This window comes from Cyprinus carpio, chromosome B3 (genome assembly GCF_018340385.1).
Source record: "Cyprinus carpio isolate SPL01 chromosome B3, ASM1834038v1, whole genome shotgun sequence".
Lineage (NCBI taxonomy): Eukaryota > Metazoa > Chordata > Actinopteri > Cypriniformes > Cyprinidae > Cyprinus > Cyprinus carpio.
Genome location: NC_056599.1, coordinates 16,020,473 through 16,047,852, shown reverse-complemented (window position 1 = coordinate 16,047,852; position 27,380 = coordinate 16,020,473). Strand labels below are relative to the sequence as shown.

The 27,380-nt window shown below is 38.4% G+C and overlaps 1 protein-coding gene and 1 long non-coding RNA gene across 3 annotated transcripts; both read right to left on the bottom strand.

Moving 5' to 3' along the window:
- Positions 1 to 54: 54 nt before the first annotated feature.
- LOC109049984 (casein kinase I-like) lies at positions 55 to 24,213 on the bottom strand. Of its 2 annotated transcripts, XM_042719920.1 has the most exons (10): positions 23,673 to 24,213; positions 13,421 to 13,531; positions 10,429 to 10,577; positions 9,857 to 10,085; positions 9,519 to 9,689; positions 8,980 to 9,128; positions 8,692 to 8,863; positions 7,929 to 8,041; positions 6,672 to 6,740; positions 55 to 1,370 (listed from the first exon to the last, which is right to left on the bottom strand). In XM_042719920.1, exons 1-9 carry the CDS (start codon positions 23,746 to 23,748, stop codon positions 6,708 to 6,710), a joined length of 1,203 nt encoding a protein of 400 aa, XP_042575854.1. In that variant the 5' UTR covers positions 23,749 to 24,213; the 3' UTR covers positions 55 to 1,370; positions 6,672 to 6,707. The 2 variants fall into 2 exon arrangements, with proteins under 2 accessions (XP_042575854.1, XP_042575853.1); XM_042719919.1 differs by lacking the exon at positions 6,672 to 6,740 and having other exon boundaries at positions 23,673 to 24,209.
- Positions 14,859 to 16,536, bottom strand: LOC122136502. The gene is made up of 2 exons (XR_006154180.1): positions 15,572 to 16,536; positions 14,859 to 15,541 (listed from the first exon to the last, which is right to left on the bottom strand). It is a non-coding gene; the product is annotated as an uncharacterized LOC122136502 (long non-coding RNA).
- Positions 24,214 to 27,380: the final 3,167 nt, after the last annotated feature.

The following is a 27,380-nucleotide window of genomic DNA, read 5'->3' as shown; positions in this document are numbered from 1 at the left end:
GTTAAAAGTGTCAGTCAAAAGAAAAAGAAAAACAAATCAGGCATGGCTTAAATGATGGCTGGTGTATTCTCAAGAGACAAGCTGGGCTCAGGACATCCATTTCCAAATCCAAAAACACAAATGTTAAAAGAAAACGTGCCCGTTTGTCTCAACATATGCCCCAAGTTGTTCATATTTATACCCTCAGGTCAGAAAAACGAAGCCCTTTTCACATTATTCGACTTCCTGCTATAAATGTCTGTCAAGAGTCTTGACCCAACCACGTGTGCCTGCGATACTATAAAAGCACTAAGCTTAGTTCAGGGGGTAAAAACAAACAAACATCAACATTAATAACAACAACTCTACAATACAGGCATTTCACAGCTTTTGAGAAACAAAATAAAAGCATAAGGGAATGCAATAAAAATCAATGAGCAAAAAACATGAGTTGATATAGAGGGCCCGGTTGATTTATTGGTGCAACGAAAACTAAAAATCATCTAAAAGAGTGTAAAGGTGATACTGTGGGTACAACTACTCGAACCTTTGCTGTATGTTTCTCCGCCTGGCCTTCAATATAATAAACTACAAAAAAATGACATAAAAAGGACACTGCCTTCATCCTGCCACATGAATGAACAGGCTTTCAAACTTTCTATTTAATTCTGCACATTTCATTAAGCTTAACGCTGTTAAACTAACAAAAAGAGAAAAAGATTCACCTGCAAAAGACTGTAGCCAGTGTGAAATCAATTTAATCTCTGTTGTACATAAACAAAAAGACAAAAATAAAAGATTACGGTATGCAGAATGTCAATGGCTATCAGTACAGCTGCATTCCAAGCTGTGTAAAAGTAATTTTTTTGCAATAGGAGAGGGTGCGTCATGCTATGAGAGCCGCTTTACATGACGTCTGCTTTTTGCGAAGAGGCCCTTGGACGGCAGGAGGACGGCCCTCTCCTCCTGGTGTGTGTCAGAGGGCCGAAGGCAGCGATGGCCGAGAATCACGCCCCCCGTCCCGTCCCTCCCATCTCGCCAGCGATTGTCTGGCAAAACATGATGTTAACAAGCACAACTGTGGTGCCCAGGTGCCTGCTGGAGTAGTGTAAGTAAGGAAACGTGTGTGTGTGAAAAGAAGAAAAGAAAACCAAAATCTGTCCATCTCTGGAGTTTGCGTGACTCTCAAGTGTGTTTAATTGCATTGAGAGGAAGGAGGAAATGAAGTCTCGTTTCAATTTGATTTGCTGAGGTTGATTTCACATGGTTAGAGGCTGCTGGAGAAGTCCTAGTGCAGATCAGGGCCGTGGTTGGTCTGCTCTTGAGGCGTGTGGAGGGTCTCATCGAGGTACGGCAGACTGCAGGCCACTTGGGGTGACGCGAGAAAGAGCCTGGCGTGGGAGGAGAGACAGACACGTCAGTTTCTGAATGTCACATGATATAAATGCAAACTGTTGCTGAGAGTCTCTCAGTAGCTTCCTGAGTGTTTTTAAAGGCCAATTCACACTGCATTGATAGACACAGACTAAAAAGTCAAGGACCTTGCACACAGAGTCTGAAATTCTCGTCTGAAGTTTTCACAGGTTAAAAAACAAAAAAGACCTCACAGTGATAAAAATTCAATTTTCTGTGTTTTTCGCATCTGTAGCAAGCATTTTGAGAGGTGTTTTTACAAAGGTGTGCAAGGTTTCTGTGCGTGACGAATTTTTAGGATGACAAATACGAAAAAACGCATATGAACATTTTGGACTCTGTGTGCAAGGAATGTGACTTATCTGACGTTCTAAGACCCAACAAACACCGAATCAACACGTTTCACTTTTATTGGCGAAAACAAGCACTGACCAATGTCAGAACACATGATCAGACAAAACCTGATGAATGTGTCTGCTGCCGTTTGTCGGCACACTGTGAATTGGCTTTAACAGTCCAATTTTAGTTTGGCTATGTTCAAGCAGTCAGTATTTTGGAGTGATGACTGCTAGGCGTGACTCTTTAAAACGATGGGAGCGGATTAGATGATGTCTTTACAGACATCAAATTCTATTGCTTCAACTCTTGCATAACGCCTGTAACCACAGCAACAAATAGTAACAAATAAACACGTATTGAATTTCAATCACATATACTACTGTTTAAAAGTATGAGGTGTGACAGTTTATTTTGTTTTGTTTGTTTATAGAAGAATTCTCAAGGCTGCAAGTATCAAAAATACACAAAAAAACTGAATACTGTTAAATATTTTAAATTTATATATAATTTATATCTTAATGACCCTAAACTTTTCAGCATAGTGTACTTCATGTCAATAATGTGACACCACTGTCAACTGGTTCAAATGGTTCTATTCATATAACGTATCAATATGCTCTCTTATTTAGCTAGTGATTCATTAACATTTTAACCTGTCCATATTTAAGTTCTTTTTTTTATTATTATTTTTAAATAAACTGTGATTAATTAATCATATTTAACACTCCAAACAGAACTGAGAATCATATTATTCTGCTGTGTGAACATAGCCATTGTCCCCCTATTCCCATGAGTCATCTCAGTTTGACTGTCATGGGAATGACAAAAGTATATGTCTCTAAGTCTCAGGTGATCCAATCACAAGCAGACAGCACTAAAAACGTGTAAACAGGGAAAGATCCAAAACACTTTGTGATCCGATCACTCCAAGCACATTACAAGGTGGTCGCAAACATGTGACCACATTGCATGTGTGAACACAAATCCATCTTAATGAATCGCAAACTCAAAGGACCGCCTATTTACCTGTCAGTCAGCCACGGGACTAAAATAAAATTTTAAAATGTTGACATTTATGTACGACTTCAAAGTGAAACAAAAGTGCATTAATATTAACATGCACAAGTGTTTTGGCTCAATCAAGACAGATCTTAATACCAGGTGTAAACAGTCAATTCAGTTCTCAGAAGCACTATTTTCAGATTCATGATGTCATGCCATAAGCGTCATCACGAATTTTAGCTTGGTGCTCTTAGGATAAGAAGTCATTACCAGCCTGGGTCAACTTCTCTGAAGTATACGGTTCTTACTAGTGATGCAGCAAAATGTTTTGTTTTAATGAAACACTGGCACCGACATAGTTTCAGTTTAGCTGAAAACTGGAAATAATGTTTATTAAATAAACAATTAATCAATCAAGTTTAATTAACTTTTTTCTTATAAAAACTGAGTTACAAATAAACATTTAAATTGTACATTCGCCAGATTTTATCTCAACTTTCCAATGATATAATTGTGTTTTTATTCCAATTCGGTGTTCAAATACAAACATTTAAATGTTGGCTGTAATAACTTTTTTTTATTACAGATTTATTCAAAAATATGTTAATGATAACAGGTTAAGATTAAATTTATATGCAATATACTGCATATTATTAGCATGATGCGTCTCTCTACAGTGATTTTTTTGTGTCTAGCTAACTAATGAGCTATGGACTAATGGCTTTGGTGAGGTAAATAAAAGCAGTTTTATTGATGTTTTTTCACAGTTGATTGAGGAATGAAAATTAAATGACCCTCCAAAAGACTGAAACAGAAAAAACACTTGTGTCCAAATATTTTTGGTACATCACTAGTTCTTACAGGGTGGTAACTCTTTGTGCATGCATGCTTTGAGTCCTAAATATTTTAGGTGGTCCTGAGGCCGTCCTCTGAGCTCCCCCATGGCCTGCCACAGCAGAGGGCATATGGCATGAGAGGGGGGAACAAGGTTTATAACACCAAACACAAAGGGGAGAAAAAAAGTGCATACTGTATTTGTTTCCACACAGGAACACAAATGGCGGGTTATTTCTAGATCGGAGGAGGGGCGTCAGCTAATTATGTCTTGCACCTTCCGATGCACAATAAAATATGAGGTGATTAATTACTAGGTGGGGATACATTTTTCATGATCCTCCGTCAAAGGCAAGGCAGTGCAGGGGGCCCACGAGGACTCTAGGGCCAATCATGTGACGGATGCTCTCAAAAGGGAGGGGGTGAATCCGTCTCTGACATTACAGAGGGAACAAAAGAGCTGCAGAGGTGAGCCGTTCAGCAAATCGGAGCCTACCGGTAAACAATTCATTCAGGGCAGAAACAATAATAAAGGAATTGAATGGAGGTTTTCTGTAAACTGAGGCCACAAGCAGCAGTTTTACACTTACACAACTAAAAGCAAAAAGGCTTGTAAGTGTAAAGCTGCACTGATTAAGTTGCCACAGGAGCACAAAGCGGGTGATCACACTGCATGCCAAGAGAGAGCCAAAACCAAGCACTGGGGGTTAAAAGAGTGAGACAGAAAGATCATCCACACCCAGGCAACTAGAGGTTATGGATACATCACAGAGTGTAGGAACACACACTCACAAGCAGAGGGCGCTGCACCGCACACAATCAAGAGCGGTCTGCTGCACGGCATTTGTGCTTCCTCTCTGCTTCAGCGACTGATTTTGAATTAGCTCTCCAACACTAGATTAAATTTACCAATGATTGGTTTCTCTAAATACATGTAAGAGTACATGGTGATTGTGTGTAGACTGCTATAAGACACTTGTGACAGATGGTCTGGTGGGCATACGTGCATATGGGAGCACTACTTTTTTTTTTTTTTGCACTAAATGAAAGCATAGTGCGCCTTGTGTTTACAACTCTTGATCTGATCAAACCTAAGCACTGGGATAGCCAGAAATTCAAATGACTAAAAGGAATGATAATAGTGCAAATTGCATCCTCAAACCCATCAAGGGATGAAATTATGCTTTAAACTGTTTCTGGATACTGATGCTTTAGCACATTTTCTAGTAAAAATAAGCAAAAGCCCAACCGTCTTGATTCAGCTTAGAGAATAACAGTAGTGTCCATCTGTGAGTAACGCATCACATCATCTGGTGTTATGAATTACTTTCTGTGCAAAGATTAAAAATACCATCTGAGTCATTAGAGTGGAGTGTGCGGTCATAAACTGCTAACCAGGATGAAGCCGGAATAAAGTATGCAAGTATCCCAAGCTATGAACACTGGTGGTTTTGGTGTACCCTTGGATCCATAAATATTTTCCCATTCATTTTCTCCATAGACATTTTAAAAAGTCTTCAATTAGGAGCCAGAACACAAACCAATCAGCCAGCTTTGAGATGAATCTGAAGGAAGGGTGTAACAATACACATATTCGTACAAAAATTTTCCGATATGAGTCTTCTGGTTCAGCATGCATGTGTACCAAACAAATGCAGTGCTGTTTTTACCACTGCACGTGTGGAACTTCTGTGTGAGTGTGTGTGGAACATAAATCGAAACTGGGTTTCACCCCTAGGATAGGAAAGTACCAGTTACATCAATATATTTTGACACTGTGAACACATCTGAAATATAACGCAGAATAACACCGTGATCTGCTGTGAGCTTATGCAAATTGTCCTAAACACAAAACATGCTTTATATTAAGTGCTTCAAACTAACTCAACATGTGCCTTCAAAACCAAGTTATGTACCGAATTGTCATTTCTGTGTTCCTTGACACCCCTAATCTTCATTACAAACTCGGATTTGAAACATAAGTGCTTATATGAATATTTTTTAATCTGACTTTGGTACAACAGTGTGTACTTGAAGCGATATTGCAGTAAGACCTTCTTTCTTTGGAACACAAATTTAGATATTTTTGATGAAATCAAAGAGCTTTCTGACCCTGCATAGACAACAATGTAACTGACACGTTCAAGTCCCAGAAAGGTAGTAAGGACATTGTTAAAATAGTCCATGTGACAGTGGTTCAACCTTAATTTTATGAAGCTACAGAATTGCATTTTGTGCACAAATAAAACAAAAATAACAACTTTATTCAACAATCTCTTCCGCATCAGTCGATGCGTTCACAAGAGTATGTGGTAGTTACATCGCTGTCTATGCAGGGTCAGAAAGCTCTCATTTCATCAAAAATATCTTAATTTGTGTTTCGAAAATGAATAAAGATCTTACAGGTTTGGAACGACATGAGGGTGAGTAATTAAAGACAGAATTTTCATTTTTTGGTGAACTAACCCTTTAATATCAGTTATGAGTAAACAAACTACAATCTCAGGAAACACTACCAAAAACTAAAAATAAAAAAAATGACGGTACACTATAACAGCACTGAGTCAGATACAAAAAAATATTTTAAGTTGAAAGCAAAATATTTCGAAGCCATTTAGACTGAATGGAAGGCAATGAAGTTGATGTCTTACTTTCACTGAAGAAACTGCTTTTGTACAGAAACTAGCTTGTAACATCAGACAGACTGCTGGGTGCTAATCTTCAACAATGTTTGCATAACATTCTTTTAGTAATATATTCACAAGTGAATCTCAGAGCTGACATCAGATTTGTGTTTCTCAATGGAGAAAATGAATTAGGTTTTTACATCTGGAGCCCGACTGTGGCGCTCTGTTTGAATAACACCATATTGCTTTTCACTTGAACACTTCAAGAGCCTTTGCTTAACATCTGACTGCTTTCTCTGAATTATAGTTAGTATGAAGAATGAAGTAGTGAAGTCTCTCTTCATTCTGTGTGGTGAGTGATGTGCTGCGTAACAGCCGTACAGCAGTGATGTGGGACAGGGAATCTATTACTCAACGAAGGGAAGTGGAGGTAGTCCAGGTATTAAAAAAAATAAAAGACAGCCAACTGACACTCACCCAATGCTGTCTCTCATACCAGAACATGGCGAGCATCTACTTGCCGTGGTGATCATAGGGGATGCTATTCTGAAGTGGGTGGGTGGGTGGAGGGGGAAACATATTCATTTGTGGTGAAAAAAATATTTAAAAAAAAACAACAACAATGTGGTAAACACCTCAAAAATGTGGATCTGAACAGAAGCGTTAGAAGCAAATATTCAAATCACCAGAGACTCTCTGGACAGAATTATGACTCTGGGCAGCATTTCGAGAATGTGACATGTTCTGAAAAGAACTCTACGCAAGTAAGATCCAAAATATGTGGCAGTGGTTACACAATACAGGGCTTAACAATAAGTATGGCCCAGGGCCAATGTTGTGTTTCAACTATCCTTACGTTTATAAGTTATTTGATGCAAATGTCACATTTTAGTGAAGTTTGAACAGTGTTGTTTGATAATTAAACTCATGTAAATACATCAGCAATGCACTGTTACTTAGCTGGCTGAAATCAATAGAGAGAGAGTGATTTGCGCTAGTCTTGAAAGAGCCATTTAAATAAGCTTTAAAAAAAAAAAAAAAAAAAAAAAACCTTTTTTGCACCACAATCCATCATTTTGCAGCAAAAAAATTTTTTTAGGTTTGTTTTATGCTTTTTGTCAGTAAAAATGTGTTACATGTATAACAGAAAAAAAATATTTTAAAAACCGTAACTGAATTAAGAGGGAAAAAAATCTTATTGTTGAGTCCAACAAGATCAATAGTTATTATTAAAAAAAATATTCTATTCTAAAAGAAAAAAAATGATTTCCTTATAAGTTATTTACCAGGGTAAAATGACCAGTTTATTTACTTTGTACATTCACATACTGTCAATTTCACTATTGCACACATTTAAAGATCAGCTATACAGCATGTGTAGCCCAAAAACACCTCTCAGAGCAGAGTGCTTTTATAATAGCATGCTAAAAGCCCTGTAGACCATGACATCGGCTCCATATCATGCCAGGCCACAGCAGACACAAGCTCCATCTAAACACTCTTTCAGGGCTATCACTCTCTATCATCATTTCCTTTGTCTCTCTGCTGGAAAACAACTGCGGAGGAGTTTGTTTATAAAGGCTTTCTAACACAACTGATCTATTTTGTGCTCAGACTTGACTGGAAATAAAGAACTAAGAGCAGTGGAGCTGGGGCCAGAGACCAACAATGCTGCCAAACACACAGGCAACAGTGGGCAAAAATGCAGAGTATTTCATCTCATAACGTTGGTACCTGTGATGTGGACATGCGTGAGGTGTCCTGTCGACCAGTTAGATCAGAGGAGGAAATGTTGACAGGGGCTCCACGGTGCAGTCTCATACTGACCTTCCTCTCTCGCTCCATTCCTGGCAAAAAGACAAAGGAAGGAAGACACGTGTCATCGAAAGCATGGAAAATGAAAAAGAAAAGAAAAAGGACACTGACACCACACATTGGGTCATGTCCACCTAAACAAAAATCCTTCTGTTTTCCAACATCTGAACAAAGTAATTACACCAAACTGGAAAAACTGCATTGAGCTGTGGGCCACACAGAGAATAAATGTTATTTGAATAATAAAAAAAAAAAAAAAACTGAAGTTAACTGGGACTCCAGCAGAGGTGACATATGGTGGGTTTATGAGTCTTTGACCTCAACTCCTTGAGGCCATACACTTAAAGATCAGTGCAGGGTTACTGTTAGTGTCTTTCTTGTAGAAATATTTGTGTGAACCTCTGCCCTTAGATAAGGCAAACACTAGTAAATTTAAGTCATGTCTAGCAAACATCCTGCTGAGCATAGTAGCTTGCAACCCTTTAACCACTTCCTGTCAGCTAAGACGACAACAAATGGCAGGAAAGAAAGTAGCTGATGAATACATCTGAAGCAGTGGATAGAAAGAAATCCCTTGTGCATCTTGCAAATCAAAATAATCGTTATGCATGAACAAAAAAGATCTTCAGATGTTTACTTGAGTTAAAAAACAAGCACCGACAGGCAACAGTGGACGTCTTACCTGTGTGTGAGGTTGGCGTCAGGGGTGTGGGAGGTGCTACTTCTTGCGTTCCTCTGGGTCTACCTGAGCTGGAAGGCATCATGCCACGGGCCGCAGGATTCCGCCCATGTCGCAGTCTTTCCTCTCGATCCCTCCGCTCTCTCTCAGGATCCTCTGCTGCTCTGTTCGCACCCTGAACAGAACAACACATAAGAAATGAAACATTAAGTCTTTAATAGACCACAATAAAAACCAACAACAACTTAAGAAATACAGCATCCATGCAAAGACAACACATATGTCACTCACAAATTTGAGCATATTCCAGTCAAACACATAGTCGTATGAAAAGCCTTGTCTGTGGAAAAGGTTCCTGAAGAGCTGTCTCAGGTAAGAGTAGTCGGGCTTGTCGTCAAAGCGAAGGGAGCGGCAAAAGTTGAGGTATGTGGCAAACTCAGCTGGAAACAAACAAAAGGCACATGTTTTGAAATTAAGTGTTGGGGCTTTTAGTCACTTTGGTCGCATTTGAAGTCATCAACACAACTGTTCAAAAGTTTAGGGTTGGTAAGATTTTTTTGATGGTTTTAAAAGTCTCATATGCTCAATAAGGCTGCATTTATTTGATCAAAAACACAGTAAAAAAGTAATATTGAAATATTATAATTGTAAAAAAAAAAATACTGATAACTGATATATTTGATTGAATGGTCCAATCAGATGCTCTCTTCTACCACCTGCCTCCAACCAGCAAGCAGCTTATGGTCCATGGCTGTGATATAATGCAGCTTAAGCCTATTGGCTACTTATATACGCTTATATATGCCTTATATTTATAAGCAGAAGCTTACATGGGTATCCTTTGCACAGGACTTCAATAGGAGTGGACATCTTCTTCTCGCTGATTCGCTCATACTTCTGTCTTTTTGTGGCAGCCTTCAGACCCTGCCATGGCAGAGAGCCCAGGTTGAAGTACATGAGCACATAGCCAAGAGACTCCAAGTCATCTCGTCTGGATTGCTCTGTGAAAGAAAACACCGACGATAAACACTGTCATTTCGATGGCCAGACTATAAGAGGTGAAGTGGCTTAATCGTAAATGTTAGGGTGATGACAGGTCAGGTCTGAAAGCACTGAAGGTTTCAATATGATAATATAATAGATTTATTCAAAAGACGTGTCAGTGTACCTATGCCCAAGTGGGTGTTGATGGAAGCGTAACGAGCAGTGCCAGTCAAGTTTTTGTTCTCGCGATAAGGGATGTGCTGGTGGGTGCGAGCACCTCTGTACTTCTTGGCCAGGCCAAAGTCAATGATGTAAACAAGGTTGCCCTTCTTCCCCAGGCCCATAAGGAAGTTGTCGGGCTTGACGTCTCTGTGGATGAAGTTCTTGGAGTGTATGTACTCGATACGGCTGATCTGAGGATAGAACAGAGGACAGGTTCAGCAGGTCGAATGACTGAATGAGAGATTATATTTGTATGCAAACCTAACACACCAATCCAAATAAAGCAATGAGGGCATGATAACATGCTGAACAAGCAGTGCTTTCACATTATGCCTCCTTTCACAATGCCTCTTGCCACTTAATATTCAGTCAAACACAAGTGAAAAAGGACACTGGTTGTCTAGGTAAAACAACTGAAAGGAAAGTTTGTCATTTCACCAGAACACCACATTATATCATTTTGGGTGTCCTATAACAAGAGATGGGTAGGGTGGGGAGGACAAAGGTTACACTGATCATGTCTACCAGCCTTACCATCTGGTCAGCCAGCAGAAGAACAGTCTTTAGGCTGAACTTGCGAGAACAGAAGTTGAAGAGATCCTCCAAACTGGGTCCCAGCAGCTCCATCACCATCACATTGTAATCTCCCTCTGCTCCACACCATTTGATTGTTGGGATACCGACTGTAAAAGAACCAATTACCATTAGTACAGATGACTTTTAACTTGTAAAAGGGAATTAATTTTATGAAGGAAATGTTTGCCAACCAAAAGGATCTTGAAAGATTAAATTACAGAATAGAGGGGAAAGTCTGACTAATACGTATTTGTATCTTTGAAGGACTGACTGACAGAAACCGAAGGTGACCTACAACATGATAGGTGGGGGGTTGGGAGCCTGTTTGTTTCAGTAGGGCAGGCATGTGATAAAACCCAAGCAGAGCTTCAGCTTAAGTAAACCAGTGGTCCTGGTTGGTCACCCTCAGAAAGGGCTCCAACTCATCAGCCATAAAGCATAAACCGTCTCTAGGATGACCTTGAAGTGATGCACGAAAAGATATAGGCTGTCAGGGAAAGACAGCTGATACCCAATTAGATCAGTTCAAGGGCTTTTTCCTGCCCCCTCTTATCATTCAGCCACACGTGAACCAGGAAAGGCAGCTGTCACAACACTATAATGTAATCTGAATTTGTACTGATACAATAGATGTTGAATACACATAATCCTCCAGTTAAACAATGAAGACTCTTTCATGTGATACGATTATAGCTACCAGCTTCAAGGTAATCTGCAAATAAGAACTAAACTGAGGAAAAGTGGAAGAATACATTTAGTTAAAAATGCTAAATGAGATGGTAAGAATACAAATTTTTGATGTAAATTTACAAAAATATTGGAATAAATTACAGTAAAACCTATTAATCGGTTTAAAGTTGCCATACACAACATAAAAATATAAATGGTTAACATGCCATAATTTTACTGTACAATACTTTATGGTTTTTGCAGGTAAATACAATGAATTACCGTAATAATTTCTGATAAAAAAAGGACAATCTCAAAAGTTATTTGAAAAAGTTTTGGTTCTCCTTATTTTCAAGTTAAAATGATTTATAAATTGTATGTTTGCACCGATAAACCTTCCAGTAATACCTGAAACAATGTCACAGTATTTTTTTTTTTTTTTTTAACAGTAAATTCCTGGCATCCACAACTGCCCTTTTCCCCCACTGTAAATGTACTGTCATATATTTTAAAGTATAAAGACTGTTTTCAAACAGGTTTCTTTAACGCCACTCTTTTAGTCAAGTCTAAGCTTTTTTTTAAATGATATTTCTGGGATTATCAAGGAGAGAAGAGACAGAGGGTTCAGCAGAGTTCTGGTAGGTCACAGATCTCTCGGCAGCTGCTGTCGTGTCTACGGCCATGCGCACCCTGAGCCTGGCCGATGCCTCCAGCAACACAGAGCTTTTGCTGATCAGCACTTTCCAGAAAACATCCTCCAGGTCAGCTATTCCTGCGCAAACTCAGGAGGTTAAATATATCTCTACTGGTCTGAGCCGTCCAGCACGCCTTTCCATTCTCACATCAGGACAGCTCTGACACGGTCTATATTAATCAGAATTAAAATAGAAAAATCCCAAGCCTTGTGCTTCTCCATGTATGGACTCGAAAAAGACTGCAACTGTGCTGCTAAAACATGCATAAATAATAAATAAAAAAAAAAAAAAAAAAGCAAAAAAGATTTCCTTCCTACCTACAACATGCATGCACACATACATGCGGGTACCTGCACCTTTCTCGATATAAAGTTATCAGTGCGTATGCGTGTTCATGCTGTGCTAAATAAGGCTGCGAGTGGTGCAAGAGACCCAGTTAGGAGATGGAATGCACAGGGCAGGCCCCTCCCCCCAAACCCACTCCCCTCCGCACGCACCATCTGGCCCGGGGTCCATGTGATCATAGACAGCACAAGCGCTGAGAGGGAGGCTCACTCACAATGTCGGTCTGTCGTGACACGGATGCCATCGCAACGTTTGGCCGCCGCGGAGCGAACGTCATGCATGCTCAGTCATGCTGGGAGCGAGAGGACAGACTAGAGCATGCTTGAAATCGAATGCCACAGACGACACACTTTTGCTGCTGGCACCATAAAACACCCCCAACAGGACTGTCATACATCTATCTAGAATAAAAGCAATCGGGGCCAAACCCAGCTGGGGCCGGTGGGGGGACGCATCCTTCAGGCACCTCATGTATATTCATAAACCATCACCATACATTACAACAGAACCAAAATTTCAACAAAAACCTGATTTTGTGACTGATAACAGGACGATAATAACGCTGAGGATACAATTTGCCTACATCCTTCACATCCATGCAAGGCCAGTGAGAAGACGATTCATGGTGGTGGTGACAGATCGCTGCGAGTAGTTTGAGATCTGATAATGCCACTCTCATTGGAGAAGGATGTGTTGACTCACTGACTGATGAAGCGAGGGGAACTGGTCACGATTGGTTTGCCCCCCACTGTTGCTACAGTATTCTGTAACAGTCTAAGAAATGGAGATCCTGTGAACTACACCTTACCTCCAGAGGACCCTCTCACTCAAAAAAATTACTCAGGAGCTCATCAAAAGTACAACATTAAGCCAACATAAAATGGTCATAATTTATAGAGGCTTTTAGAGGCTAATATTACTAACCAGGGATCAACAGGAAGGACATCCAGTAGTTCCTGTTTTAAATTTCCACTGGCCCCAGCACAAAATGACCCAAATTTGTCTACAGTTTATATTCAGTTTAAATATTACCAAAAAAATAAAAGAAAGAAAGAAAACTAATAATAATGTAAATATCAACGTAACACCCAACTGTTCATATTAAATACAGTAAATTTTATACAGGCTCTTATATATGTGGCAGCAGTGTGATCTGTGTACGTGTGACTCAGAGTTCTGTGTTAATGGAGAAGCCGGATGGAGAACACGAGGAGCTATTGACTGAGTGTGGAAACACGTACCGCCTCCTTGCATCATCTTGTAGATCTTGCTCTCGATGTGCAGCTGTGGGTGCTTCGTTTTCACACATTCTAGCTTGATGGCTACTTCTTCCCCCACGGAGATGTCTGTGCCTGGAAAATCAGAAAAGAGGGGAGATAGAAGTCAGTAAAACTATATATAACCAAAGAGAAAAGCGAAAAATGGATAGTGGATGGAGAAACAACCAAATCACTTGATATGTCTAAAGTAGGCTTTAACAAAAAAATCTGCTCATGTACCTGTGACGTATAATACACGCATACAAGCATGAGAACAATAAATCCACTCAACTAGAGAGGCTTTGCAGTGTCTAAATACGCTTTAGCTTCCAGTGCATTATGAGTCATTGGGACACAATTAAATATAACCAAAAAATATAAATGAATTTGCAGGCCCACTATGATAAAAAGAAATTCTACATATCTAAGGTTGACTCATGCACGCAGCTTTCCAGAATGAGGGAGTGGGTACAATTATCTACGCGTACTGCTATACCACCTCCTTTCCGGCCCACCATCTGCCTCACCTCCACATCCTGAGCAGAGGATGCTGAAAATCATCCACAGTCATCTGCTGTAACAGACACCCAGTGAAACAGATAAGGAGAACAACAAGACTGTGGCATTCCCAAGAACTAGGCTATGTGTCGTGTTATGCCTGAGGCATGTGACGTGAAAAACAGGAATGAGCAGGTTTTTAAAAAAAACAATAGTGGTCAAATAGATCGTAGTTGAGCCATGATCTGTACGGACCAAGCCCCACGGTTCGGCACGGATGTGATCCGCGGATTAATTGCAAAATTTAAGTTCATCATTTGTTTGTATTTACACAAACAAGCTAATTTTTAAAAATTCCAGAGAGAAAGAGGGAAGAGGGAACTCGATTCGTTACTCATTTGTTGTTCGTGTGCTCTAAGCCCACAACCGCACACACATGAAGAGTACACACGCATTTCAGACGGTGCGCGAACACCGAACTGAATCCACTTCTGAATCCTCTGAACAGACACATACACATAAAATTAGGACAAAATACCCATCTCGACAATCATTCAGCTAAACGCAGTCAGTTATGTCTCAAGTCAATGAATGTGTATCATTATATTGGATCCGTGCATAAGGTCTTAAACGGACAGCAGCCTATAAATACTGCTGCTGTCATTAATGATCATCAAACAACAAAACAGCTGTGATAAAAATCTATATTTAATTTATACAGCGAACACTCTGCAGTGTTTTTTCCCTAGTTATTAAATATCTGTATTTGAATACTACCAACCTTTTTTTTCAGAGTCTATTTTATTTGTAACATATTCTGTTGTATTTATCTATTCTTGTAATTTGTTCTTATTTTTATTGGCTGTTCTCTTGTCTCTATAATCATGTTTAAACTTTCTTAGTTAATCTAGTAGTATCTGCGGTGGTATCAAAGAAGTACTTTGCTTTAAGTAATAAATGGAAGGCAGGTTAAATTGAAATATGTTTCTTTTCTTGCTGATCCGAAAAATTATCCGATCCGTGGGTCAAAAACCATAATGTGATCTGAACTGTGAGATTTGTGAACCGTTGAACCAATAACTTTCATAGACCCGTAAGAGCTGTATGTGTGATATTTGAGTCGGGGAAGGAGTGATGTGCGAAAGGGCATTTGAAAAGTTTGTTTGATTGTTTTTGTAGTTCTGCTAGATGACACCAGCAGCTCAGAAACTGCCTTGTAAACAATAGGCCAGACCACCTTTTGCAAAGATTATACAATAGCGGTGAAGCCATTATGGCAGACATAAACTGGCATCAGCTTATTAAAAGGGCAGTGGTGAGTATTACATCTACTTGTTTGATGACAAATCTCACTGTTAAATGCCCCTCCACAATAGACAAGAGTGAATATGACGTGTAATGCTCAACTACGTAGTGACTTCCAGTAACATGAATCATATAGTAACATTTATCAGAATGGTAAGAACAACTGCTGTGTCACAGCAATTAACCGTTAATACATTTTGGTTCTAGGAAATTAATTTATAGAAAGCAAGTCACAGGATACAAGAAGAAACCAGAGTACATGCAGAAACTACAACTAACAACTTTTCAAGTGTGAAAACACTCAGTGCAAGTAGCGCAAATACCGCACACATCAGATCCTGTTGGTGCCTGTGCCAGGACGTTTTTCTAGAACTCATTTAGTTAATATTGTTTAAATGTTGAATGTGCAAGCTGTTTATTTTTACAGATTAATCAAGTGCTATACCAGGACCATGCCGTAGTGGACCTGGCTCTGGTACTCTCCTGTTGAAACTCATCCATGCACATATCATGTATATATTTCCAGCCACTGCGCTTTCTGAATTACACTCTTAGCGGCACAATCAGTACCAGCTTCATAGGACACACTCTACAAAGCCATCATCTGTCATGGCTCTCGGAAAAAGGCAAGCAAGCTAAACAGGCCAAGATGGGCCCATACGATACAACTCTGGTGATTGTGACCCTTTTCAATCAGAGATGTAGTGGTTTTCCCACAGTCCCTGAAACCTTAAACCCACCCTTTGGGTACTGCCGCTTGAAGAGTGGTTTAACAATCAATAACTGTCAATTAGGGCTGCCCTTGAATAAAGATTTTTCTGGTCGACTACTAGTCATTCATTGCATTAGTTGATTACTCGCACATTTATTAAATCATTTAAATCATTATAAATGAGCCTTTAATTGCCTACATAGCCTATAAGCGCTCAAGCAAACATATAAAGCCTGCCACAGCACACTGCAGAAGTAATGATTATGAATGTGTCAGGAAAAGGAGACTGTAAGGAGGCAGTAAGGAGGCTGCATTAACATTTTAATAATTTACTGATACACTATGGTGCTTTGTTTTCGGTTTAAGAGATGAATTCGGCGACACTGACTCGTCATCTCCGCGGTAGTGGATGTGCCTGTATGCATGTTTCATACAGATTACATAATCGGAGAATATTTGTTTTCTATTTGAATTGGTTTATTTTAAAGTAGACATTTCGCTCTCTATAGATATGTTTTCCTATCTGTAAGGCAAGTATACACGGAGTTTCACGCTCAAGTTCAAAGAGATCGAGACGGGAGAAATCTCAGTGCACACATATAAATGTAGAATCTTTACAGATTCAAAAGATGTTATATGTATGACCAAAAATGACAAAGTATTTTAAGAGTAAGTGATCGCAGTGGACACCCCAAAAGATAAAACTTAGGAGTATGTGAGCTACACATTACAGATGATCAAATATACATGGTGGGCCAATAAAATGCATGAATGAACAACAGCTCTCACAGCCGGAAAGCTAAAAAGAGACACAATATCAAAAATATTAATGTATCACAAGTCCGCTACTTCGATACATAGGACATCCTTAATACAAATCTGTGGGAGAACAGATTGTGCTCCTTTTGCAAATGCACAATACATGAGAATTTCCTTATGTTTCATGTTCTCATGATATCTACTGCAAGAAGTAGAGTTATACTTCTGCCTTATGTGACAGTAGAAAGATTTTGGTCAACCAACAGCTTTCATAATGTGACCTAGTATATTGCATACATCACCACACCACAAATAAGTCAAGGCATCACAAGTTTCCAAAAGAGATACATTGCCACAATTCTTCATGTAGCTAACCTCAAAATTCTCCAACTCATCTTAAAATCTGAGAAAATCCCTGTGTGGCCTGAGATTGGGATATTTTAAAAGGTTCCTGCCAGGATTTACTGCTGTTTGTCAGTGTGCACAGCTACTCACATCAGCCACATTTCCATCTAAACTGAACCGAGTCCATTGTTGGGGATGGTGAGATTTTCCCGTCACACACGAGTGAGACCAGGCTGCAGAGCTCCGACTGTCCAGCCTTTTTTAGCCTCGCATTACGAGTGCATTCACAGGAAAAGAGAAACAGCAACACATCAGATACGTTACAGGCATATTACTACATGAGCAAAGCCTAGACACCTGATCAGGCTTATCACAACAAGTAAAGTCCTGGCTAGGCCCGTGCAAACAAACAAGGATCCATTCAACCATTTTCCATATTAACCAACTCCAAGTCACTAGTTTTATTTGACACAGTCAAGACTGAGGTGAGTGGTACGTTTTATGTTGTGCATTTCTGTGTAAAATATCTCCCCTTGATCTTTTGCATTTCATGCCTCTGTGAAAGTGTTACACCACCACTACTGGTGAATATCAAAGACTGCAAAGATATGTACAGTGGAATTTGATTTGCCTGGGCACATTCAGCAGAGAGAATGTTCTTCTTCCCCTATACTGACAGCACAGGGAACATGTTCAGACACATTCACTCAATACATCAGTAAACACTACAGGAGCCCATCCTTAACACAACTGTCTACATGCACATGGTTAAACAGCGAATGACACAAATGACTTTAACGCCCTTAGTGACTTTCCATTTACTGCATATCAATCATGGTTTTGAGCTCTTTAGCCTTCTGCTTGAATATCTGGTTCCTTCATAACACTCTCTGCTTATTTTTTCCTCTTTAAGATAAAAGTGCAATACTTTCCTGGTGAAGCCTTCCATGATGTAATCTTGGAGATCAATAAAAGTCAGCCGTCACCCCAACTGCAGGCAGCTGGCATATTTCTCAACCCCCATCCCACACACCAGGCCCAGGGCCCTCCAGAGGGATTGAGGGCTCGGCCTGAGCCTGTCTGGAGAACAAATTGGTTGCACTCATCTCATTCATGTGCATATGCTCAAATACATTTTGCGTGACCACATTGCTTGTGCAGTGCAGAAACAGATGGATACTTGTGTTGCAATGTTGAGATTCAATTCATTAGTGAGAGATCTGCTAAATAAGCATCTCTGGTAAATGAGAGAACAGCATGTTAAAGCAGTGTGGGTCTAATACCTGTTCAGCAACACAATAAGAAGAGATTTATGACAACACTGGGTGTTAAACAACAATCAAAGAGCATGTGGAAAAAGTGTTGAAGTTGAAAACCTAGTAACGATTTTGGCCCAATTCCGACAAGTCAATTATTTTTATGCTATGCCGATAACTGACAAATGGCTGATATTATTATTCTATACTATTTTGTCTAAATAAGCAAAAAATAAAACTAAAATTACAAATCAATCATTGAAATGCATAAGATTTTAGATGACAGCAAAGCTTATCTAAATATACATTTTCATTTTAAATTCATTAAAAAAAAATTGTAAAGGTCTCTTACGCTCTCCATGTCTAAATTTATTAGATATAAATACAAACACTGGTATTGTGAATTATTACTACATTTTAAAATAACTTCGTTTTCTAAATATAATTGAAAACAATTTATTCATGTGATGTCAGAGCTGAATTTTCAGCATCATTACTCCAGTCTTCAGTGTGACATGATCCTTCAAAAATCATTCTAATATGTTGATTTACTGCTCAAGAAACATTTCTTATTATCATCAGTGTTGAAAACAGTTGTGCTGCTAAATTTTTTTTCTTTTTTGAAATCTAGATTTTTTTAGGATTCTTTAAGAAATAATGTTTAAAAAAGGCATTTATTTGACTTTTTGTAATGTTATAAACGTCAGTCATATATCACTGACCCTTAACTTTTGAATGGTGTATTTTGAATAGTGTAATGCTCAATTCCTATATTTACACATAAATTTTCAAAAAAGAAAACAATTCCGATACAGTTCCAAAAACAGATTTAGAAGTTGTTGTTTACTGAAGACAGTGGAAAAACATTGTGGCACTGTGCCACTAAAAACACTCTCAGCTGCATGATTTAACAAGCCACAAAACATGTTTTCATGAGAGCTCTGCGAGTAGCTATTTCCCCTTCTCTGGTTCACACAGGCAGGCTGGTGTTGTACTTTTTAAGAGGTTTGGTATAGAGACACATGTGTTGTTGATCAGGTCAGTCTGGCCTCCTTCAGCCGCAGCTGGAGTTTGTCCGGCTCTGCCTCTCCAGGTGTCGGGATATTGGGAGTCTTTGCATAAGCCCCTTAAGCCCCTTTCACACTGCACGCTGGACCCGGAAAATTGCAGGAACATTGCTGGGTCGCCTTCTGTGTGAACGCAAACACGTCCCAGGATTGATTCCAGGATTGATCCTGGGTCGGGGACCTAGTAACATGGCCAGGTTCAGTCCCAGAACTAGCGCTGTGTGAACAAAAGCCAGAACTAATGCCGTGTCGTAGTGATGACGCATGTTATCGCACGACTCTTTTAGCGTGTTTTGAAGGCAGATCAACATTCGCGATGAAACAAATATGTGCAAACTGTAACGAAGCAGAGATCAGTAAGTTCCTCACTAATCCGCGCTGAAGCTGAGATCGTTCGCCAGCTTCAGTGAAAGTTAACGTGCCTAGCATTTTCGACTACACGTCCGACTCGACTCGTAACTTCACGGGACCTTTACAGGTTGTGTGTGAACGCACGCACATATTCCGGGTAATCACTGGCAATGTGAAAGTGCAAAATCTAGCGACCCGGGAACAATTGCCGGGACACATTGACCGTGTATTTTCCAGAATCGCAATGTGAAAGGGACTTTGGTGAGTACATGAACACGGCTGTTTCCAGTACACCAGCTGAATGACTAGGGCTGGGCGATATATAAAATATAAAAAAAAAAATATATATATATATATATATATCTATGATAGTCAAATATTTTTACGATATATATATAAGCAGTTAAAAAAATCTAGACCAAGTGATCTTTGCATTTAAATAATAAAAAAGCATGATTTTCTTCTGCCCCATTAAGAAAAACAACAAAAACAATTAAGGTTGAACAGTTAATTTAAGCAGTTAAAAAAATCTAGACCAAGTGATCACTTACTGCTTTTTATTAAATGAACACATGTAGGCCTATATGTAACTGAAGTAGTGCAAAACAAGTACAGAAAAATCAACAACAACTTATCTATCCAACTCAATTAAAAAATTAAACTATGGGGAAATAATTAAACTGGGATAAGTATTTTATTTTATTTATTTATTAAGTTTTTACCTAAGACCACAAGTCTGTCAACTGTCTACAGTTTTAAGAGAAGCTCTGTGGCATGAAACTATGTTCTCACTGACACTAAAAACGCTCTTAGATGGTGAGCTAGTTGCTGAACCACATAGCTATATATATATATATATATATATATATATATATATATATATATATATATATATATATATATATACATATATATATATATATATATATATATATATATATATATACCAATATATATATATACCATTTAAAAAAGCAGTAGCAGTCAGTCAAGTTTATTATTTAGTAAACTGATTTCCACCTTAAAAAAATAAAAATTCATTTAATTTTTCTCAACTACTTTTTAATAGTATATACATCTTCACATCAATTTATTAAAAGTTTAACAAAAAATACATGTTTAGGGCCCTATGAAATGCTTTATTTTTTTCTCACCATATTATTTATATTTTTATTGTTACCAAATTGTGTTTTAGCATGTCTAACTATTTGAATGCATAACATAATTTATTCATTATATTTTTCTTAAAGTAGCCTTGTGTTTTTTTTTCCCCTCAGAAATTCTGTGTTGTGTATTTACATTTTTCTGGTTACCAAATGAAGGCATAACACATTCATTTCATCATTTATCATTTAATTATTGACATTTAACCAAACTTTATTTTTTGGCAAAAAAAGCGGATTTACTATTAAAATTAAAACATGGAAGAAATGTTGTGTGATTACACCTTTAAAATAAGGTTTGTTTGTTTCGTGCTTCTTTTTTTTTTTTTTTTTACCATTACCATGCATCTGCGCAATTCATTAAAAGAGACAGGCAGAACGTGCAGGATTCATATTTAAAACGACTTTTGCGGCTTTATATTTATAGATACTAGTCCATATATGATTTAAGTGTTATGACCTACTTTTGGTTAATTCAAAATTTGAGAAATTCTGTGACATTCTGGTTAAACTGTGAATTCTGTTTTTATGACTGGATAAGGACTTCACTGCGTAATTTTCCCACTTGCCTGATGTAAACATAATATCTTACATACCTTACATTACATACCACTGGTGAAAGGACCAGTGTAATGCAAATATAGCTGAAAGGTCTGCACGAGGATATCGTCACCTTCTCGCGAGACCAGTCAGATCTCGCGAGACACATCTGATCTCACAAGATCTCGTCACACCCCTACCCGACGGTTCTTAAAAGCTGAAGAATCCCAAAAGGAACTCCATTATTTGGACAGGAAAATACAACAAAGAATATCATTTACATGTAGCGCATGAATTCTGCATGTTATGTAAGACTCTCTCGCTTGCTCTTGCTCTCTCTCTCTCACTTTGTGCGAATGAGAGAAAGCGACGACGAGTCGTGCACCTTCAAACTAGAGTTTACGGTATACCATATACACAAACACAGGTGCGCTGCGCATCCATTAAAATGAACTGAAAAAAATACAGATAAATCACAGATCGCTTGACGGAGAGTGAAACTCTGAAGCGCTCAGTCAGAGCATTTGGCGAATGAAAATATATCTGTGCTAAACTTATACTCAGCCTCCAGCTCACACACTGGTGAGTACAATCTCAGAATTTATTGGCCAGTGGCTAATATTAGACAACATTTAGTTGCCCAGAGTGAAGATTTAGTCGCATGTGCATGACTTACTCGCAATGTAGAGGGGGTTGAGCAAACAAAAACAAAGCATCCATTTTTTATGTAAATAGCCACAAAAAAAAATCCTTCTTCCTACTTTGTCTGCAAACTTCGATGGACTTCTGCAAAAAAAAAAAAAAAAAAAAACATTCTGCAAGAACATTCTGGGTGGCTTAACTATTCAGATTTAGGATCCTGCTTTGGAACTAGTGGTTGTTTTTAAAGCCGTTTCTGGAGAAAAGTACAGAGAGGAGGCGTGGAGTATTTCTCCACCAAAGTACTGCGGAGAACATATCTTAATAAACACAACTCTGGCCAGCGATGAGATCACTGCACACAACTCCAACAGCAAAACGAAAACGAAGGAGTTTTAGCAAGAGCACAAACCCCATCAAACCTCAAGAAACCATATGCATCCCATATTTCAATGCAAAAACTTTGCTTCACAATTCAAACCATAAAGGCCTGCGCAGGAGGCGTCAAAAGAAAATGGTACTAAGCCCAGGACCATATATATAATAACTTTAATAACTTAATTGTTGTGACAACAGAAGAAAGGTACATTAAAGGCAGCTGCCTACAACAATACCAGTTGCCTCAGGCCCCCAAAACCAATGACGAAAGCAAACATTACATCACCAGTTCTTTTCACAAGACCCTGTGCAAGTTAAGTTGAAACTTGCACGCGAAGGGAACTTGCCAACTTGACCATAACGGACCTTTTATAAAGACCTCTAGCAACATGTAGAAACAACTCAGAAGTTGCAGACAGCATGCGATACCAATGCTACCTGTTTACTTGTGAAAGGCTATTTTCACTTCCTCTTCTGACAAACCTGCAAGACCTGACAAATCAGTGAGATAACAAAAATACACTACGCATACACTGTAAAAAATAGCAAGTTGACTGACACCTTGATACTGAAAATATAACATAACAAAGACTTAACACACAATATTAACACCCCATACAATAAACATCCACAACAAAAACACATAACAAAAACAACACTCAAACAACACACACATACAAAACAAATAATTAAAACAAATAAACAACGATAACAACACATGATTACAATATAGCTGACAGTTCAGCTCACGAAATGCAGAACCGTGTATTTATAAAAGGCAAAGCTGAATTACGTCTAAACTGATCTGCGACTTAGCGTTGGTTTTATAGTAAGAGTACAAATGCATATATAACGTTACAGCAGTTTTGTAGGTTCCTGATAATATAATTTCTAATAATGTGTAGCCCATAAAGCATAACTGGTTAGGCTGGACTGCCTGTTTCCGTATTTCCACTTCATCCAGCTTCATACCACGTAATATTCGTAACAATATTTATTTACATACGAATGCTAGTTAACTGTCGTGTTAAACTAGCTGGCTACCTTTTATAATAAAGGTGGTTAGTGAGGGTTTTCTGGTGTTCACCGAGAGCAGCTGACTGAGGGTCACTGGGAATACATTTGATGTTTCAAAACAAAATATGCTGTGCACCTTCATCAAACTGACAGATAATACCGACTCTCTCAATAGATGAACCGATAACGTGAACAACTACTTACCCAAATAAATGTCCCCAAAGGATCCAGAGCCGATTTTCCGTCCCAGTCTGTATCGGTTTCCTACTCTCAGCTCCATGATAAACGGCTAAAAAACAAAGCTAGCGACGAAGCTAGCTCTAACGGGAGTAGTTTAAATGATATAAGTTCGGAGTGTTTAATAAAAGCGCCGAGAACCCGTTCTTTGTTGTCCGTCTATTCTTCCGTCTCTCCCAGGCAGAATCCCCTTACACAGCCCGCTAGCTTGCTAATTCCCCTCACAGTATAGCTACACAGTTTTCACCAGCCGTTTTATAACATTCCGAATCGGGAAATATCAAAATATCAGGCTTGTTAAAAAGAGTAAAGCGTGAACTTTATGCTCTGGTAAGTTTTACCCTGAAAACAGTCTGTTTAAAAAAGGATGAAGGCGGATTTTGAGCACGACTCCCTCCTAGTCCCGCTGGCCCTGGAGCTACCATTGACTCTGTGTGTATCTTCTGCACCAGACGCTCCATCAGCGCAGGGATCCAGCCGGCCGCCGTGACGTCACTTCCCCTAGCAACAGCGGACCACTGGAAAATCAACAACAAACCTTCTGCTAGGATTTCTGATCGTTACATAGGTTGAGATTTTAAAAAATCTATCACCGTACTTCCATTAATCTGTGAGCGTTCTATTAGCGATATTCCCGCTAACCCTCTATGGTACGGAGTTGCCATATGGCAACAATTAAATACTCATTTCCTTGTTATTCTGAAAAAACCTACGATATATCACATTATGGGAATTAAAAGGGTAGGCCTTAAGGTAGCCAATGATGTGCTGTTTTTAAGTCACATGACAACTGAATGTCCTCCCAAAACTCCTTTTCCCACTGTCACCCTCACACAGAAGACACCTGTTGAAGTGCTCCAGAAATTGCTCTATTAACCTAATTTCTAAACATCTTTTCTCAAGGGGGATTTTTTTGCAACATCTTTAGTAAGTAAAATTAGATATTTTCATTCATAAATCAATTTTGTCTAACATAGTTTTACTGTAAATTAAGAAAATATCAAGGTTGCCATATGGCAACTCTGTACCACTATGGAAAAATAGGTGTGTTGCCATATGGCAACACTGTACCACAGTGGAATTGCAGTAATGTATTTCCCCATTGGGATTTTTTAAAGATAGTAGCATCAATAAAATTATCACAGTTATTTAATGATTTGAAGTTTTTATTGTAGTATAGTTGTATTTACGTATAAATAACAAAATTATGTCTTCATTTCAGAAAATGAATACAGCTTTATTTTATGGAAAGGGCAATAGGAAGAGAGTGCAGACTTGGCCTGTCATGGAGAATAAAGGGAAGTGCAAATACCCTGGCTGCAGGGGGATCGTCCGCATGAAGTGCAGCAAATGCTGACTTGCACCTTTGCATCACAGCTGAAAGGAACTGCTTTTTTTGCCGTTTCATGGGATGTCATGAAATGTGACTTGAGTTGGACTGAGACATGTGCACAGTGATGGACTGGGAAAACCCACACTGAGGGGCAGCTGTGGCCTAAAAGTCAGAGTGTTGGACTAGTTACCCAAAGGTCACCGGTTTGAGTCTCGGTGCTGGTAGGAGTTGTTGGGTGGAGAGTGAATGAACAGCGCTCTTTTCCACCCTCAATACCCATGGCTGAAGTGCCCTTGAGCAAGGCACTGAACCCCCAGTTGCTCCCCGGGCGCTGGATATATAGCTGCCCACTGCTCTGGGTGTGTGTTCATGGTGTGTTCACATCTCACTGCTGTGTGTGTGCACTTGGATGGGTTAAAATGCAGAGCACCAATTCCGAAGTATGGGTTACCATACTTGGCAAATGTCACAACTTTCACTTTTCACTTTACTTCAGGGAGCCCCCTATCGTAATACCTGAATTTTATGTTTTCATGTTCTACATGGTATTAGTGCATGTTCCATGCTACCATACATTTACTTAACTTGTATAAAATACTTTCAAAAAGACTTGTTTTTGTTGTTGGAATCTTTGTGGATGTAAAACAATAAAAAAGTTGATGAATTTGATATGCATATATGGTACAAAAGCGAATTTTTTTGTCCGTTTGCAAGCATTATTATAATACTTTTAAGTACTATTTTGAAGGTTAAATGATAGGAACCTACTTACTTTTGGTTTGCATGAGTCCCAAGTATAAAAATCTATCAATATCTAAAAGAAATGTCAATTTAAATAGAAAAGATAATCATAGTTTAATAGAAAAACTACTTTTTTGGCCATTTTCCATTGTGGTACACTGTTGCCATATGGCAACGTTTTCCTAAATAACCCCCCAAAAAATTTTTTTACATTTTTTTTTTGGATTTGTATAATTGAAGCTATTTCATGTAATAAAAATATATATAATAAAGTATATAAACACAAATAGGAATGATAATCATAATTTAGTTAAGCGTTCTATTAGCGATATTCCCGCTAATAAACCCAGACGGGGATGTAAATAATTGTGTGTAAATAAACATTTAGGCTATGTGACCCTGCTGGAGCACGAAACCAGTCATAAGCGTCAATTTTTTGAAAATGAGATTTGTGTATCATCTAAAAGCTGAATAAATAAGCTTATAAATAAGTGTTAGGATAAAACAATATTTAACTTAGATTAAAAAAAAATGAAAATCTGGAATCTGAGGGTGCAAGAGATCTAAATATTGAGAAAATCGCCTTTAAATTGTCCAAACGAAGCTCTTATCAATGCATATTACTAATCAAAAATTAAGTTTTGATATATTTATGGTAGGAAATCTACAAACTATATAAATGGAACATGATCTTAACTTAATATCCTAATGATTTTTGGCATAAAATAAATATTAATAATTTTGACCCATGCTATGTATTGTTGGGTATTGCTACAAATATAACCCAGCGATACTTATGACTGTTTTTGTGCTCCAGGGTCACAAATATGTAGGTCAGCTAAACATGTCATTGCTAAATTAGATTAATTGTTTGTCTATTGTAGCCAACACTGAAAATGACAGACATCTACGGGTGTTCACTGGGTGTGTTCATGATGATGTGTCAGGAAGATAGCTTGCAAAACCAGTTTGTGAAAACGAAACTTGTGTTAAACGCATAACTGACATCTTATCTCTCTTTATGTAGTCAAATGAAAATAGACTTAAGACGGAGATAATAGTTGCACAGTAGTTCCTGGAAAGAATTGTAAAATTAGCCTAATATTGATTGGGTTTGAAGTGGTTTATATCCTTCGTTTATTTATTCGTTCTAATCATCTAAAATTCACTTGACTTACACAACCAAAGCATTGATGTGCAATAATTATTCTGAAAGTTATGGAGAGAGTTGTCCAATGCTATAAACTAAAACATTAATAATAACTTTTCATATCAAAGAAAGCATGCAATCTTTCAAACTGAATATATTCTCAACATTACTTGATTCTTTACAGTAAATCAGCACCTAAAAAGGTAACAATAACATAAAGCAGAATATTTACTAAGTATGAAGCCTATAAGGAAGTTGATAGTTACAGGAACCTTTGCAGATAAGGACTGATAGCGTGCTGATAAGAACAATTTTTAATGCAATTACATGTATTTAAATTACAGATACTACTTAAAAGCCTTTTTAAAGTTCAAATGTAAGCTTCATTTAAAACATAATTAATGCAGTCATGTTTAGGGATGCAGCTGTACAGTGTGATGCAGGAAACTGT